At 38.6% G+C, this 19,010-nt stretch overlaps 1 protein-coding gene across 1 annotated transcript in view; it reads left to right on the top strand.

Moving 5' to 3' along the window:
• tspan15 (tetraspanin 15) overlaps positions 1-12,435 on the top strand; it is a 43,745-nt gene extending 31,310 nt beyond the window's left edge. Inside the window, exons 5-8 of the mRNA XM_030048713.1 lie at positions 1,751-1,867; positions 7,344-7,394; positions 9,384-9,500; positions 10,537-12,435. Of these exons, the coding sequence (XP_029904573.1) occupies positions 1,751-1,867; positions 7,344-7,394; positions 9,384-9,500; positions 10,537-10,704 (453 nt within the window). The 3' untranslated portion in view covers positions 10,705-12,435. The remainder of the gene's footprint in view (positions 1-1,750; positions 1,868-7,343; positions 7,395-9,383; positions 9,501-10,536) is intronic.
• Positions 12,436-19,010: the final 6,575 nt, after the last annotated feature.

Below are 19,010 nucleotides of genomic sequence, written 5' to 3'. Positions count from 1 at the left end.
TTTCTGGAGATTATGCTCTATGCACAGATCTGCTTAAACCACAAAGGCTGAAATTTTAAAAAAGCTGGTTATTATGAACAACTTCACAAAATGATCTGTATGCCTGGACATCATATTATTTATATCATGAACAAGTTTGATTTGATGCAATACAGTGCTCTTTTATACATAATGGCCCCTAAAACTGAACCATTGAATGGGAAATTAAAAAAAAAAATAACCACATGTGCACCACCTGGCAGTTGGATTAGTCCATGTCATTTGTAGAAAAGGAGGTTATGAGACAGTTTATAACGAGACATACCTAGAGCACACAGCCCATGAATAGTGAATAACCCGAGTAGAAGCAGCTGGAGAATCAATCTCATCAAAAAATTTACAGTTCTTAGCTGTATTGATTTGTTTGTAAAGCCTTAGTTGAAAACGACTGCTATAGACTGGGCTGAAAGCAGATGGGCAGCAGTCCAAGTTCAGAGTCCTGCATATTCACTGAAGTGACTTGTGGTTTTTAGTATGTTGGGGGAAACACAAGCATAGTGTTGGAAACCAGAATCGCTGAACACAAGCATAACAAAAGAAATCGTGATTGCAATGAGACTGTTGCCTGTGGACATTTTCATGCCATGCACCACGACCACTAGTTGAGAGCTCAAAAATGTGTTTTTGGGATGGAAATGAGGGATACATATCACTGTCACAAGGCTCTCATTGGATTACTTGGATTATTTTGTCTCTTACCTTCTTAAGCTGCAGACATAAAGTTGAGGAGGTGAGGGTGTGAAGTGGGTAGAGCAGCTACTTTCCAGGCTGGAATTTAGACAGCAAAGACAAAAAAGGTGGAAAACAGCAACATGACCAAGCCCAGCAGCCTGGTCTTGGTTTATATAATTAGGGATACAAAGGTCTCCATAAAGCACAGGTTAGTTTCATGATTGTTAGTAGATGCTGAAATTGCTTAGTGCAGGTTTAACACAAAACAAAATAAGGCAAAGTCAGTTCAACTAGGCTTCCACAGCTTCATGGAAGTCAGCTTAGGCATCCGGAGCATGAAGAGGTTTGAAAACCCCCTTGGCTTAACTAACAGTTACATCAGAGGATGAATCGGGTATACAGCTATCCAGTCCTGCTACGATAGTTATGCCATCATGTGCTACATTAACCCCTTTCTTAGTTATCGGATGGAATGATCAAGGTGTCTTTTCTTTCTAACCCGAGCCACTGGTTACTTTATTGACTGTTTCAGAAGCTGCTTTTGTAGCCTGATGTCAGCTCTGATCACAAAACTCTTACCTCCCTGAGTACAATAGCTGTCTACAAATCCACAGTGTGTAACCTGGCTTTCTAATGTTCAGCCTCAGCTGCTCGCTCTGTTTATCAAAGCTTAGCCATAAAACAATGATCCTCAACCATGTGCCCGTAAGGCCCAAGATTTATGTAGGTTTTCATTCCAGCTAAACACTACACCAGCTGCGACTGCTGTAAAAAGCTTTGACTTTGATAGAACAAAAGCAACACACAACACATGCAGCATAGTCTCACTAACAATAGTCTTGTTAACGATGGCTCATCTGAGCCCAAAATGCTAATGTCAATATACTAGCACGTCAGAAAAAAAATCTATTTGTCTCTTTCTCTCCCATGCACCCCCCTCCCCCCGCCCCCCCCCTTCCTTTTTATATTTATCTTTCCCTCTCCTTGGGCTCTCTCTCTGTTCTTCTCTCTCCTTTCCCATCTTGCTTCTCTCCACCAGTTTAAGTGTTGTGGAGGTGAAGATTTTAAGGACTGGCAGGTCAACATGTACCACAACTGTTCTGCACCTGGTCCACTAGCCTGTGGCGTTCCATACACCTGTTGCATTACCACTAAGGTAGGTGTCGCTACTTTTATTATTTGTATTATTTGTATTATTTGCAGCAAAGCAAATTTGTTGGGTAATTTCTACATTCAGAAAAAGGAGCCCGCAAATCCTTCCATCCCCATACTCAACCCTCAATATTATGACATAATCATAGCCTCGAATTTAGAACACAAAATTATAGATAAAACCTCCACCAAGTGGTTTACATTCCATTACAATAACAGTTCCTCCTGTTTTTTCTTTGGTGCATTTTTGTGTGTGTGTGTGTGTGTGTTAGGTGTGTGTGGAGCGGTATTTGCCTTTCGGCTTTATTCAGTAGTGACAATAGAGAGAGGGACAGGAAAGGCAGGGGAGAGAGGGGGGATCACATGCAGCAAAAGGTTTGGCTCAGAATTTAGCTGTAGGCGAGCCATGGGGGCGCTCCTTTAGTACTGTGATTAACTATTCTCCTGAGAACTCTTGAGGTTTTTTTTTTGTTTTTTGTTTATTTTCTTTTTTAAGAGAGTTGATGATATTCAAAATAATCTGTCTTCCATGTGACCTTTCTGTTACTGGTAGCTTCAACCTGGAGAATAATTAAGACTCCCTTGTTATCTTTAAAAGACTTCAGAAATATTAAACTGTACATGAATGTCTCCCTGCCCTCTAGATGTTGCTCCCACTAAGCTGCTCAAAGAGCTCAAGAGTTATTGACTCTGTGTGACCTAGTATTTGGCTATCATAAACAGTTCCCTCAACTCTTGCTCAGTGCTTATTTTAATAATGCTCTTACCTCACTGCTTCTTAAAAACCTACACTTGACTCTTCTGTCCTTACTAATTTTAGACCTATCTCTAAACTCACATTTTTATCCAATGATTAGACAAAGTGGAATATAACCAGATTTATAGCTATGTAATCAGAAATAACTTGATTAATAACTTGTTTTTGCCAATTCACAGCACAGAAAGCTTCTTTGGTTTATCAATGGCCTAACTTTACCGGCTGATTCAGGACAATGCTCAGTTTTAATCCCTCTTGACCTTAGCACTGCTTTCAATACAACTGGCCATGCAGTTTCATGGATCTCCCTCATCATTTAATTAAATCTTCTTTTATCAGAGCAACATTTTTTGTGTTTGTTTAAGCAGAATTATTTCATCTCCAGTGAAATGAGGTGTGGCATAAATCAAATACGCTGAACACTTGGCCCCTTTTTATTCTCTTAGGCTATATGTTAGATAAACACAGCATCGCTTTCTGTCATTTTTATTTTCTGATAGTTAGATGATACACAACTGTATCTACTCATAGATCCCTCGGATCCCACTTATCTATTACCCCTTAAGCCATGTTTTTTCTGACCTAAAATACTGGATGTTCTTAAATGCTTATTTGTTCCCTCTTCCACTACTAACACTATCTAACAACATTTTGGTGTTTTAGCCATTAATTTGAAGTCCTCATGCCAGAAATTTAGGATTATCCTTTTTTTTTTAGCTTCAGTATACAGATGAAAAATGACATCCTGTCTTGCTTTTGCCATCTTGGTTATCATTTATGAAGTGATGAAATATATCCTAACCAAAAGAGAGATATCCACAATTTTATTTTTTCATGCTTAGATCACTGCAGTTCTTTATACACCTTCCCTCAATACGGGAACCTTTTCCCATTTACCATTTGTCTGAAAAGCAGCAGCCACACTTTTAATTCAGACAAGAAGATGAGAACACATGATCCCAGTCTTATCCTCCTTTTGATGGCAAACCATTAGTTTTAGAGTTTATTTTAGAAATTAGTAATTACTTTTAAAAGCATGGCTCCGTCTACTTCTCTGTTTAATCGCGGAGTTTTCAGCCCCGTACATCCCACAGTGTAGCCTGAGGTCCTCAGGCAAGGCCCCTCTGGCAGCTGTGTGGGTTGAGGCTGAAGTGCCAAAGTCATCATACTGCCTCTGTGCGGGCATTTTGTTATCTGTGTTCTGTTTTCTGTGCTTACAACATCCATTGCACGTCTGTCCGTTCTGGGGAGGGATCCCTCCTCTGCTGCTCCCCTTAGGTTTCTTCCTGTTTTTTCTCCCTGTTAAAGGGGTTTTTTAGGGAGTTGTTCCTCATCTGAAGTGGGGGTCTAAGGACAGAAGATGTTGTATTCCAGTAGAGCCCTTTGGGACAAATTTGTAATTTGTGATTCTGGGCTATGTAAATAAATAAAATTGAAGTGAATTGAATTTTACTTCTGGGGCCTCATTCTTTTGGAACAGCCTGCCTGAGAATATCAGGCTGGAAAACTCAACGACTGCCTTTAAATACCTTTTGTAAAGCTCACCTTTTTTTTTTTTTTAAAGATATGCTTCAATACTTGATTCATTGTCTTTGTGCTCTGTTTCTGTATTTATCAGCCCCTTTTTTAATTCCATTTTAATTTTATGTTGTTTTCTTCATTGCTAAACTGATGTCTTTGTAAAGCACTTTTTGAAGAGTTATATAAATGTATGTATTATTATTTTATATATCTAAATTATTTGAATTCTATATATGAGTGAATGTGAAGTTCAGTTATGAAATACATTACTGCTAAGATACACGCTCATTTACACGTAAAATGCTGCAGTGCTGCTGTTTCAGTGTCAATAATGTGTGTAAACTGTGAACACAGATAGCACAAGGTGTCTTTATGTGTGTATGTGTGTGTGGTATGTTTTGTCCTGCAACTGATACTGTTTAAAGAAAAATGGTGAAAGGGGTAGTGTGTGTAATGTGTGTGGTTGTGCAGGAGAGAGAGAGCAACAAAAAGTGACGGTGAATTTGAGCGGAGCAGAAGAAAGCACTAGCAGTGAAATTGTCAGTCTGACAGTAAATATATAGTGCAGGCAGTGGATGATTTGAGCAGGGATCCCTGTTCCCAGTTCACCAAGTTGCTCTGCTTACTGCCTAGCAACCTGACCAGAGGACCAGTGGAAATATAAGTGAAATTATGCCATCTCTGTCTGTTTTTGACAGGATGACAGGATAATGATGGCAAGGTATTCTACTGTACTTTCTGTTGAGGACCAGTCATGTTCTCACTTGATGCTGGGATTTTCTTACCTCTCTCCTGCATTGTGTTATTTACAGCCCCAGTATATTGGGGTGAGGATATGTAAGGATGTGTTAAGACCACAGACTTCCATTGAAGTCACTGTAAAGACATCTGCTGGTGTCACAAAGACCCAAAAGACTGTAGTGATTTGAAATGTAGGAGGGTGCTATATCACATTGGCATCAAATTCCTTTAAAATGAGCTTTTCCCAGGAAAAACAGTTTGGTCAAAACAGTTTGTTACAACAACAGTTTCCTACAACTCCCTTGTGCATTGTGATGATACATTTTTCTGACTAAAGCAAATTTGTGACCCATAATGAATTTGAATACTTATTTTGAATGCTGGCATACAACAGAGTTCAACTACAGACATAGGAACTGTGTCTGGTCTGCCTACTGTACTTTTTTGCAGGAACAAAAGCTGTAGGTGTAGCACATTGCACAGGCCATGCTGACATTGATGAATATTGCATGAATATTGCATAGGCTATAAATCTCGCACACCATCACCTTCGAAATGCCTTTATTTAAGCTGATAACTGACACGGTGTGGGATCAAAATACATGGAGCCGTTGCTTCAGTGTAGTGGGGAGTGTATGGTAGGCGGTGTCTGCATGTTGTGACGTTGACTTTGAAATGACTCTGTTGCAAACTTTAGACACTTTACATCATGGGGTAGATTAAGAGAGCTGAAAGATCTCATTATGGGGGAGCCATACGTAAATCAGCCCTCCGCGGTTGTCCAAACCCTTTAACCAGATTAGGGGCATACTCACAAGATGTCATCACATGTCTTGTGTACTTGTGCTGTAGTTATTATTTGGCTGGGTCAGAGCACTGTTATGAGATATAACCGGGCTCACTGTCCAAAGCTCCAGGAGTAGCTGGCAGAGGGGATTGTTGCCTTTGCTCGTTTTTTCATTGTTGACTCTATATTTCTCAGTGTATACCAGTAACAGAAGCTAAATGATGTGGCATGTTTCGTTTCGTCTGCATGTCTCTCTCTGTCTCTTCCTGTTTGTCTCTCATCTCTCCTCTCACTCTCTCCTCTCATTTCCCTCTGCAGACTGCAGGTCCACTTGTCTCCTCTCTCTGCTCTCTGCATTTTTTAGCATTCAGATTATTAGCACACCTCTCCCCATCTTTCCTCGTCTTTCCATTTTGTCTGTCTCATTTTCCACTTTGACGCTTGATTATATTTCTCTCTTTTCTTCCTTTCATAACTAAAGACAGACAGTAGGTCTCAGCCACTCTCGGCCAAGGGTACAATCAAGAGGGATTAAGGAAAATAAAAATTGGTCAACCAGGTTGATTAGAAAGCTAAGACTTGCACTGTAATTTAATTTGAATGTTTGCCTCATGTTATGCCTTCTTTGCTGCTGCTCTCAAGATGTGTATTGTCTGTATGTGTACTACTTATGCTAAATGTCATTGCCTGTGTCCAGACGTATTTCCTGCAAGTACCTGTAATGAAGGTCCTTGTTACCAAAAAGTCCCATTTTTAAAACGATAATGAGGGGTTAATTTTTAATCATGTTGCACCTGCTTATGCTGACAGAAATTCTACCTCTCCTCTTGTTGTCTGAACCTTTTTTATGATTCATACAGCAGTAATACCATTAAAAATGTCAAGAACAAAGTTAATGTAAGTTTTTCAATCGCTTGATAGGACACTCATTTCCACCATTTCCACCCCCTACACCCTACCCACCACCCCTCTTCCGTCTTGTCTGTCATTCTCAGTCTTGTTCCCTCTTGGCAGCCTGGCAGTCTTTGTGGCTCCGTGTCAAGGAGATTGGTGGTTTATCTTATTTGAATACAGAAAAACCACAAGCTCAAAGTCATCAGGTTGCTTGGATGACCTCACCCACCAACCCACACACACACACACACACACACATACACACACACACACACACACACACCCACACACACTCACACTCAAACAGATTTTTCACTAACTTTGTGACACACATTCCCATTTTCTTTAATTAGAGTCCTCAGTACTTTTGTGATCAGTGTTCAGCTTTAGAGCCAGATGACACGGTGACAGGATAAGAGAGAGTTGGTTCGTGTGTGTGTGTGTGTGTGTGTGTGAGAGAGAGAGAGAGAGAGAGAGAGAGAGAGAGAGAGAGAGAGAGAGAGAGAGAGAGAGAGAGAGAGAGAGAGAGAGAGTGAGTGAGTGAAAATGTTTCAGTGTGTGTGTCTGTGTCACAGGTAATCTGGCTCTGCTTGATGTGCCCACACAGGTCCCACCTCTAAACAAAATTACTCAGTGCTTTGACATTAAGCTTGGCTCTTTCTGTCAGCTCTTTGAGTCCCCTTGATACTGGGAGCTGCTCACAGGCGTCTCAGTCTTTTTGACTGATCATTTGTCTTTGTCTTTGTGTGTCCCTGTCTCTTTCTGTCTCTCTCTCCCCAGCCTAATGAGGTAGCCAACACTCTCTGTGGGTACAAAGTCTTGAATAAAGAGGTAAGGCTCCTATGACTCACCGTTATGAACTCAAAGACCTTTGTTTAATCTCATAATGGCAGAGATCTCATCCTCCCATGTCAGCTGAAATGGAGGAAACTATATTTGGTGTGGTTTCTCCCCCTTTAGATAGCCATCTTTTTATTGCAAAAGATGGCTTTTGTTGAATTCTTAAAATGACATGTGCGGTCTATTGTATGTTTTACATTATACTATTGTGCAGTATGTCAAGTCAAGTTTAGTGTTGAAGCTTTTCATCACAATACATGTCTGAAAGGACTTTACAGAGACCAAACCTGTATTTGGATATGACAATCGCAAAATAAAATATTTACAACATATATACAGTATATATGATACAGTGAAATCACTGGGTGGAACATGTGTTTGAAAATGAGGAAAAACATACCAAGTATAAACAACACACAGAGCAGATAAATTCAGCAGACAGACCACAATGCACATTTAAGCTGGGTCCCAATGGTCAGTGCTATTGTTGTCAAAGTGTTGAGTGTAATTAAATCGTGGCTGCATTTTATTTTTATTTTTATTTTTTTTAGATGAGGGTAACTAAACAATGTAACTAAAATGTGGGCACAATTCTATGAATTTGAGAGCTTGAAATGTCACATTGAGAGCCCCCCCAAAAAACGCACAAATTAGGTTTTTCTGACCTCGGTTTAGTATTGCGTGGGCATGATGACGGATTTCCTGTGTACAAAATAAAGTAAGAAAAAGTTTCCATGGCCTCTGCAAGGCTCCATATGTTCTTGGTTATTATGACAGTGCCCAGTTCTTTGATGTACATAAGGGACAATGAGGTAAATTCGACAGCAAGAGACTAGGCCTGGCTGATATGGGCAAATAAATGATCATGATATTTTTGACCTAATACCTGAAATACCTCAATTGATATTGTGATGATATTATAAGGATGACTATTGGTGCTTTTATAAGATAGTTATTCACAAGAGATTAGTTAGTTAGTGCTGATGTGGGTATGATGAACAGGTAGAGGCACATAGTAAAACAGAACAGTCTAATGAGAGAAGTACATCCTTTTCCTGCAATAGAGCCTTTAAAACCAGGAAAAGTCAGCACTTAGACAGAGATACAGTGGAGTAGCCTGTGCACTTGTATCTAGCATAAGCACAAAATGGTGTACCACTTGTGTGGCATTGTTTTTTCACTTCAAGAATATGCTCATGTCTGTTAAATTACAGCCACTGTTCCAGCCTCCCCAAAAACACCAGGTAGAAACATGCAGGTTCATCGATCTCCTTTCTTGTGCAGACTGCCGACTCCTCTATTTATACCCACCAGGATATAAACAGAGAAGAAATTAGTGTGGTGCAGGTGCATCTTGTTTGCTAGTTGGACCACTCATAGCTGTCCACCTCCCATCTGGTGTTTGATCCCCTCCTTCTCATAGCACTAAAGCCTCCAGTCATTTGTCACACAGTAAACCTGTACACTGGCCTCCCTATAGCATGCAGGTGTCCTGGAGCCTGGGTGTATGAGAGAGTCTAATATAGGAAAAAAAATATGCAAACAGGAAAATTCTAGTTACCTTTTGTAATAAAGTAATATTAATAAATGAATTATATTCATCTTTACTTGTTTTATAAAATGCAATGAAATTATGAAATGTATGATCTCAGACTGTCACTTTTTTGCAGTTATGTATGAAACAATTACACAGCTATCTTCAGCTATTGCAAAAATTAGTGGATAGTGGTTTGCAGCCCTCCATATCCTTGCTTTTTCCGACTTTTCCAAGTTTTGTTTGTCTTAGGGTTGAGACATGTTATAGATTATCCTTACACCAGGTTGCACTGATGTTTTTTTTTAGATAATAACTAATCCAAACCTGTGAAATTACCCACTATAGAACACCATGGTGTGGTTGCCTTTAGCTGTTTTTAATGGTGACTATTATAACTGTCTAACTTTGACAGAACAACTGACCAAGTACTTTGTGTCTCATAGCGTTTGGACGTGATAAATATCATCCATATCAGAGGCTGTATTGATGCCGTCCTCCTCTGGTTTACTGACAACTATAAGATTATGGCTGGGCTTCTGCTGGGAATACTACTGCCACAGGTATGCACACACATCAGCTATTAAGTCCACAGGTAGACTGCTGCTGCACACATCAGACCTCTCGCTCTCCTGCACACATATACACACTACACAGATTCATAAATGATCCAGGGGAGTCAGTTTCAGAGTTTTATATGCTGGCCAGCAGGTCAGCCATCTTCATCTAGATTGCACTACATCTGGTGAAGGTGCTAAATGACTGTAGGTTTTTTGTTTGTTTGTTTGGTCCTTTTTTAATTGTGCATGTTTGAAATACCTGTGTAAGTAACCTTAATAGGCCGAGGTCATGGCCTTCTTGAAAGATCATTGTAAAGGCACAATATTGTGTGACAAACACTGCTGTAAAAAGTCATAAGATCCTGCTGGACACAGTGAGTGAGAAAACTGCACTTTAACTAAAACATTAACATGACCACTCCCCACAAACCAATTTACAAAACTTGCAGGCCTACCTCATCGGTTATCAGCTTATTTCATCATCATGACGTGAGCGGCTTTCCATTCCACAAATTGGCAAAAAAAACAATGATGTAAAATAAGCCTAGACAAAGGTTTGATAAAACAAAATGATGCATGACATCTGTAAGGCAAAGACTGTAATGGTCAATAAAACACTTAAATCAAATAGCTCATTGTAGAAAAATTATAAAAAAAAAAAAAAAAAAAAAAACTGTACAGTATAATGCTTTGCTATTTAACAGTCACAGAGTTGTTGCAGAATCATCAAATGTTATCACCAAAGTGCACAATTTGTTATCAAAATAATATACTCACATCCACACAAAGCTTTATTAAACCTATTCTGAATAATAGTTACATTATATGTGTGTTTTGATTTACCGCTACAGTAGGCTGGGCATAGAGAAATCTCATAGAAGTCACGGTGTTAACACTGTAAACAGAAAGGAGAGCTAAAGCTGCAGCTCTTCTTGTACAAAACAAATGGCTGCTGTGTACTACTGACAAATTGTGTAAATTGTGCCAAATGGTTATAACGTCTTTGTCTGTCTCTGTCTCTGTTTCTGTCTCTCTCTAGTTCTTTGGTGTGATAGTCAGTTGGCTGTATATCACCCGTGTTGAAGATGCCATCAGTGAGTATGGCTACTACATGGATGGATTACTGGACCCCAATGCACAGCGAAGAGCACCCAAGCAGCAGGGCCGTATGGCCAAATGGTGCAAGTGTATGCCCGAGTTTGACTAAAGAAGACAAAAATCAGTAAATGGACTCCAGCTGACCTCACTTACTCAGTTATTAAGGCCGTTCAAGTTACTTAAGGTAGCTACAGCCATCAAGTCCTCCACTGAACTGTATGCTTATGTCGCGTTCATGTCATATGGCATTTTCCGTAAGTACCATCTGCTGACTTGTAAGTAGCACTCACATCGACATCCAACTGGTGATTGCAATCAGGCATCTTGTATTTCTCGGAAGGCTCTGATATATTTGACCAGGCAGCAAATACACCTGAAGTACCTGGAAAATAGCATCTTTATTATCAGTCCCACCCCACTATTAACGGTAAATTAACCAGTCTCACCAATTTAATGATGCTTTTATCCTGCATGCCTTTTAAAACCACAAAACAAGTCTGCCTATTGTATAAATGAACATGTTTCTTATTAAATTTGCGTTTTAACAGTGTTAACTTTTGACATAGACTTGAAGAATTGTAATGTTGGCTTACTTTCGAGTTCAGCTTTCCACCTGACATGAATGCTTGCAAGTCATAGCGATGGGAAGCCTTCCTACCTCTACCTTTCATCTCATATGACATAAATGTGACAATTATACAGAACTGTTGCATTTTTACCATACTGCAGAGAGGAATTACTGGGTTTTTTGTTTGTTTGCTTTTTTTTTTTTTTGGAATAAGAATTTGAACTGAAGAATTGTCCAGCGATTAGAAAACACAGACTTCAGTATATGTTTCTTTATAGCATTTAAGAGAAAAAAAGGTTTGCTGTGGCTGCTGTGCTACTAATGCAATTCAGTACTGATGCAGGAAGGGGAGACTATTGTAAATAAAGGCTCTTTTAGATATAAACTGTATTCTGCATTTAGCTGCATTGTGCCTCAACCAGCCTCAGGGAACAGCTTAGAAACCAGTCCAGACAGTTCTGTATCCCCATAACCTCTGTCACAGCAGAACTGGCAGAGAAACCGGTCTGATCAGCACAGAAACATGTCACACTGTGCCACAGTCTACCGCACTGTGTGACATTTATTACATCTACCTTATTTGTTCTTCCTGAAGTCAGTTTAACCACTACTCCATTCCTGGAGGAAAACATCTGAACTCCGATGTACAGTACTCCTGGGGCATATCCAACCATTACTGTTGCCAAAACCTGTGCAGGTTCCTTAGTTGTTTTTTTGTTTTTTGTTTTTTGTTTTTTTTGTTTAAAAATGTTTCGAAATGTGTGTCCCTTGAAAATCATTGGGAAAACCCTCATACCCTCAAACCCCATATTTAAATCATACCCGAACACTGTGAAATGGCATCTAAACCACTGCTAAGTGCCCATTGAATATATATGACTTGTCTGTCCCATTTTTATTAACAGTGCACTGAATAATCTCAGAGGATTTTTTTTAACTTGTACAGTAGCCTATAAGGTTGTTTTTTTAAGAAATGAAAAAAATCCATTCTGCTACTAGGAGTTTGTCTGTCTCTTGTAACGTATAACAAAGATTATCAAAGCCTTATTTTTTATGCTGTTGTTGAATTTTGGTCCCTTTGGTCCCTTTTCAAGAACTTAGCTAAACTTTCTGGTAAATAAGATCTTCAGTCAACTTAGTAGTATGATTTGAAAATATGTACTCATCGCATTTCAGTGTCAGTGCTTTCAGGGCTATCAACAATGAGTCAGACTGATTTGAAAAAAAAAAAAAAAAAAAACAACAACAAAACAAAATAAACTGTAACACTTCTCAACTTGTAAAACTAATGTTATGCACTGCCATAACAAAAAGGTATCTCAGGGCTTCTGAATATATCACTTAGTGTAGGCTTATTATAGCTTAATCAAAAAGAATCATCAGATGTAAAACAAAACAAACAAACAAACAAAAAAATCAAATTCAGTGTGAATTTTAAGTTTTATAGAAGTGAACTTATGACATGAGGATTTTACAAGGACAATCATTTGATTTTTTTTTTTTTTTTTTTTTTTTTTTGTTATTCTACTTATTCTACATTTGTTTTGTTTGGTGTAAAGCTGGAAACAAAGACCAAAGTTTTAATTGTTATTGCTGTTGCTACTGATGTTTTTTTTTTTTTTTCTGTTATTCAACACTCTTCATGTAACTCCACTCTAATGCCACATTCTTTATGTTTTATACTTCACATAACTGCTGCCAAAACACATTTGCAAGTATTTTAAGCCACTTAATGCAGTCATAACTTCTCTTGGATAGGAAACAAGGCCAAAAATGTTTGGTTTCCACCACAGGGCCAAACAGGACATAACAGGGTTTACATACTAGACTTGTTTGCACTGGGTGGGTCAAATAGAGGTTGCCAGGGTTTTATCATTACTGGCCTGGTTGCCACAAAAGGGCCAAAGGTCCAAATGTCTAATAATTTAGCTCACATTAATGATTAGAAAATTCCCTGACTGGGAATAACCAGGATATGAAAAATGAATCAACGGATTGATTCAACCCCAATGAACTCTGTTTGGCCCTGTAGTGGAGAATTGGCTTCTGAGATTTTAGATGAATCATCATTTTGACTGTAAATTGTGAGGTTCTTGGCTTGTGGGTTGAAGGAAAGAGTTTTGTGTATACATTCAAATGGTTGAAGGGTTTGTATATGTATTTTAGTTACTGTAGAGCCTACTCCCTATTGTTTATGGCTGCATTCAAATATAAACACTCAATCAGATTTAGTTTCGTTTTTTTTTGTTTTTTTTTTTTTTTTTTTTTAAACGCAAATTCAGTCTTTTGGTGTCTGTATGAATAAAGAAACAAAATAAACCCTCTCCCTGGTTAAGAATAAGAATATGTCGTAAGTGTGAAATGGATAAGTGCACATACCATCCCCACCTCCATTCACTTCACTTTGGTTGGACATTTTGTAAGATATTTGAAAGATGTTGTGGAAAATTAAACCTTTGATCCACCATGATTTCCTGGTGAGAGTTGCATATTTGACCAGCAGTGAAATGCAGCTTCATTGATTTGATTTGATAGAGGTAAACTAATGAGAAAATCCTACACATTTAACCTTACAGTGCCTAAGTGCTGATGTTGCCTTCATTTGTCCAAAAAAAAAAAAAGCCAGTCAAACCAGCTGTGTTCTCCAGCCTCTCTAAACAGCTTTTTAGATTATCCAAAGGACAATGTAGAAACTTATTCTCCACAATATGAAGTGTTCAGTTACAAAAAAGAATAAAAGTTTTTTTTGTGCAGCATTTGGAGAATAGACATATCCAAAGTTATCTCAATATTTTTACAGATTTTCTCCACTTTGTCATTCACTCCATGTACACCGTTTGTGGGAAGCTTTCATCCATAGTACTGTACCCCATAGCAGAAAGGGTGCATACGTTACGGAAAGTATAATGATGGCCTTAAGTAACTGGCCTAGTTAGCTGGTACCATTCCCACTTCATTGAATTACACCAAACCACACTTGAAAAAAGAAGGTAAATGTTGTTTGCATTTTTGAGAGTAGAAAATAAAAGTCTTGTAATACTCTCTGATGTGTTGTTCCACTTTGTCTGTAACCCTGTAGGGCAATATTGTGTGTGTGTGTGTGGGGGGGGGGGGGGGGGGCTGTGGGACTAGTGTGTGCTCCAGTCCTGTTAAATAAATGATGGTTGTACAGTACACAGTGTTTTTGCTAGACCAGACTACATTCCTTAGACTCCCGTTGTCCTTAAAAAGGTTAGAACAGAGTGCCAGGTAGAGTCTTTGCTTTTGATATAACCATCAAAATAAAGTCTACAGTCTTTGGCTGTAGTCGCTATTGTCAGACCTCCTCCATGGACACCAACAAGTACTGTATTGGATGAAAGGAAAATCTTATCTTTATCTTGGAAATTATAGAAACTGCCATTTAAAATTGGACGACAAAGTCAGAAAGTCTACCTGAGCTTCCATGTTAGGACACAATGATAACCCTCAACCTTTTCAACATGGCACAAAAACAAAACAAAAAAAGATATTTGTCAGCATGACTTGATGTTTTTTTTTTCTTTTTTCTGTGTTTGTCAGTTGTATTGTAGTTTATCATGCTGTGAAATTCGTCCGTTTTGCCAGAGACCCTGGATTATGGCACAACGGACTGTATTATCACATCCTGTGTACTGATTAATGGTACAGTTTTAGGTACTTGTTACCTCAGCCGGTGGAGTTGGATGGGGGTTATGTTTTCACCCCATTTCATCTGTTTGTTAGCAGGATATCTCAAATATTTATGAACGGATATAAGTCACAAAATTCATGCAAAATGACAAAACCGTGTGTAAAGTTTGGTCATGGGGCAAGGAGGAGCTGATTAATTTTTTTGCACAGTTATTCTAAATTACAAGAAACCAGATTTTGTTGCTGCATTGACTTATTTGTTAAACTTAAGGGCAGAGTCAAAAAATATAAATAAATTATCAGAAAGCCAAAGAGAACAACTCCAATTTTGTTTTCACTCAGCTGGTGGAAGATGTTGTCCCCATGCTTGCATCAAGAAGATAGGGCAGAAACTACATTCTATTCATAAAACATGGGAATTAATTTCAGCTTCATCTGTCCTAGGCTGCTACTCAATGCACAACCAGCGAAGCATGCACAATAGCTTTAAGACTGAGGCACAGGAGGCCTGACCCCTGCATCGGGCTGTATCGGCTACACACGGCTGACTAATAATAAGCTGACAGGTGGATTTATAACATCTCTAGAATACCTGGGTCAAACGCACAAATTTGGAGCTGATAAATCATTCCTGATTCCTGAATTATGGAATGAATTATTGATTGACTGACTTATTTCCATCTCAATTGCTTTTAGTGTTGCTACAATATAGGAAGAAAAAATGCTAGATATCCTGGAACGCGTTTTCTTCCTCCTCACATTTTATGAATTCATTCATATTCTGTGGGCTGGATGGGAAGTGTTGCCGTGCTGAATGTTGCCTGTGGGCTACAAGTTGAAAATAACTGCCCAAGCTTGTTGAAAGGAGTTTCAAAGAGAAATAAAGTTTTGTATCATCTGTATAGCAATCAAAGAAATTACACTTCTGAATGATGTGAAGTGGGAACGTATCGAGAATAGGATTGGACCCAGCATGGAAACTTGAGTCCCTGCAAGAGTGAAGGGCCACAGAGGAAGAGCAATTACCTTTATCAGGTGAAAGTGTTCAGCTGCTGAGATAGGAGATACATCAATCAAATGAAGATTTCCAACTTCGCATTGCAAGACAACACCATGCAAACAGAAAAGAGCTGGGGTATTTTTATTCACAGCATTATTATTATCTCAGCATTTTGGTTAAACTAACTTATTCAACTCCATTACCCATGAGAGTAGGGCTTGTGATGGGTTAGGGTTGTGGACAAGTGTGTTGGGGTGCATCTGTTGTAGTTTCTTTATTCTTCCTGCTCCTGCTGCTTTGAGGACTTTCCGATGAGAGCAGCCAATTAATATTTTACCACTCCCACCACCAAGGAAGAATAATTTTTTTTCCTACAACACTAGCAAGGAAGAAGTAGCTGTTATGAATGTTCTGGAAGGAGTGATCATGTTGTGCCCCACCAACACAATGCTCAGAATAACTTGTTTGGTCTCTTTTTTCCCTTCCCACTCCACAACCAGACACAGGCTTAGTATAATGATAAGCAGTGACGTTGTTTCTTTCTTTAGCTGTAATTTATTTTTTCCCACATTCTTCCACCGTCTCTTTCCCGCCTTCTTTCAGACCATGTGTTTCAGTTGTGGTGCTTATTATGGGTTGCTTTTTGGCAAATTCCCCCCTACACCACTCTTTATCACAAACACTTGTTCCCTGCAGCCTTAATCATGACAAAATTAACCATAGCCATTACTGAGCCCAGCCCTATCCTAATTCTCACAGCTTTTTTCCTTGTAATCTGTAAATTGTGCCATTGTCAAGACACCTGTGGTGATTTTTGCACACAAGTAGAAACACAGGAACACACACAAAAATATGTGAGACTTGCAGTGTAGGCTTTTACAAAGATACTGGGCACGGTTTGGTATGGACCGGTTACAAACTGTGCCCAGCTCGCTTCTCTCAGCATGGATAGCTAACCATGCTTAGTGCAGCATAACCAATCCACTTTATGATGTAGGTGCTCATTGACTGAGTTTACATTTACATCGCTTTTGTGAGTCCGGAAGGTCAATATATCTTACACACGCTTACTCTACACACAGAGCTGTATCTACCACTTCATCAGTGAACAGAATGAAATGTGACAACTGCAGCATTGCAAATATGGGATTTCATCTTTGAGCAGCTGCATCACTGCAGTTGTGACAGCAGTTTTTCTTTGTAACTTCCCTTTGGTAATTTGAGCAGGATGACAGGTGGAAAAAGAAACCATAATCGTTCACATGAGCCTGAAAGTGTGGAAGTGTGATGCAGAGTGGAAAGGGGCTAGACACATCCAAGTAAAGGGTTTGTTCTTTAATTATCCTCTGTCACCCATATTACGTTGTTGCACTGGTGTTAACATTTCACAGGAGGCATGCATACATGCAGACAATCAGGTGATCAGAGGCAGATAGAGATATACAGATTGACAGACTAGACACAGACAAATCTTGTGTCTGTCCTGAATTTTTCTAATGTTGCCATCTGACTGCATACAGCCTGTCAGTAATGTGACTGCAGGTCACAGACAGATGTTAAAATGACTTTCAAAAGTCTTTCAATCTGTCTCCTTCCCTCTGCTCAGGAAGGCCTCTCAAAGGTTTTGTCATTTATTATTCAAGGCTGACTGTGCTCAGCATTGCCCAAATGGCTCCTTTTTGTATGTATAAGCAGGTTATATGCAGAAATAGTAGGAGAATATGTCTTCATGTAACAGTTCATATAGTCTGTTATAAGAATTTATGCAACCTTTGACCCATACTACACTGTAGATCATCCAGGCACAGGCTGATAAAATTTACCTGGAGCATGAACTCTTACATACAGATTACATGCTGTGGACATAAAGTATGTTAAAATAATAAGATTATGTGTCTGCACCATGAAATAGATTATGTGGGAAAGAGTTTAGTCTGAGTTGGATACACCATTTTCACCTGTCCATCACATGAAAAGGTTAGCTAATGGTAAGTTGTAAAGGTTACCCTTCAGTCAGACTGCAGTCAACACAACATGTCACCAAATGTCCATGTACCTCCAATAGATCTGAGCAACCAGGGAAACATGGTCAGTGGGTGAACAGTAAACAAGCTTGTCAGCTGAGAAATATTGGTCACAGCTGAGCATCATGAACTCAAATTCATGATGCTCAGCATTCAAGGAAGCATTCAAATCCGATTTGAATGCTTCCTTGTTTTACTGTGATTTCAAGTCAGTTATCCCAGGCCCTCACTGCAAAAACTCAAAATCTTACCAAGATTATTTGTCTTATTTCAAGTTAAAAATGTCTTATTACTAGTCAAAATATCTCATTACACTTAAAATAAAACATGATCACCTCAGAAGTAACAATTGTCTCTTGTTTCAAGTGAAAATTTGCTTGAAACAAGTGAAAATTTGCTTGTTTCATTGGCAAAATTTGTTTCTTGTTTCTAGCTAATTTTCACTTATTTCAAGTGAATTATCACTTTTTCCACTGGCAAATTTTGCCAATGAAACAAGCAAATTTTCACTTGAAACAAGTGAAAACTGTCTAAAAACAATTTACTTCTGAGGTGATCATGTCTTATTTTAAGTGTAATGAGATATTTTGACTAGAAATAAGACATTTTTGACTTGAAATAAGACAAATAATCTTGGTAAGATTTTGCGTTTTTGCAGTGCTGGGATGAGATGACTTGCACACTTGTTTTTTATAATGAATAACTCCTTCCCTTTTTTCCCCCTGTTTTTCTTGCATGTTTGTCTCTAGGAGTACATTGAAATTAACTATCATTATTCAAACAAAAAGCAGTCATTTTGAAACTCTAGGTCATGCAGTTTACTTGGTTAGGACAACTTGAACAAAGAGAGAGGATTTGTATGTTCAGAAAAGTAGTGGTGTTGTTTACAAAATTAAAAAGAAAAAAGTACGAAATGAAAAATACCAAATAAAATATATTCACTGCCTATGTAGTTTCAAATTTAAACTGTTTAAAGTTGAATGAAGTGATGCAATAAATGGCATTTTGTGTCTTCATTTGATTGTGTTCTTATTTTTTACAGCTGTTAGAATGCAGGTGGCATGAAGGAAATGTTTTTCCGGTCAGTTTTCACTGATGCTGATGCAGCTGAACTTGGTCAGTCATCCCATGAAACCAAAGCTTTCTCAGTTCTTTCTTTGTTTGTTTCTTTC

The sequence above is a fragment of the Myripristis murdjan genome, chromosome 3, assembly GCF_902150065.1.
Source record: "Myripristis murdjan chromosome 3, fMyrMur1.1, whole genome shotgun sequence".
NCBI lineage: Eukaryota > Metazoa > Chordata > Actinopteri > Holocentriformes > Holocentridae > Myripristis > Myripristis murdjan.
The sequence above is the reverse complement of the archived record's forward strand: the minus strand, read 5'-3'. Positions and strand labels throughout refer to the sequence as shown.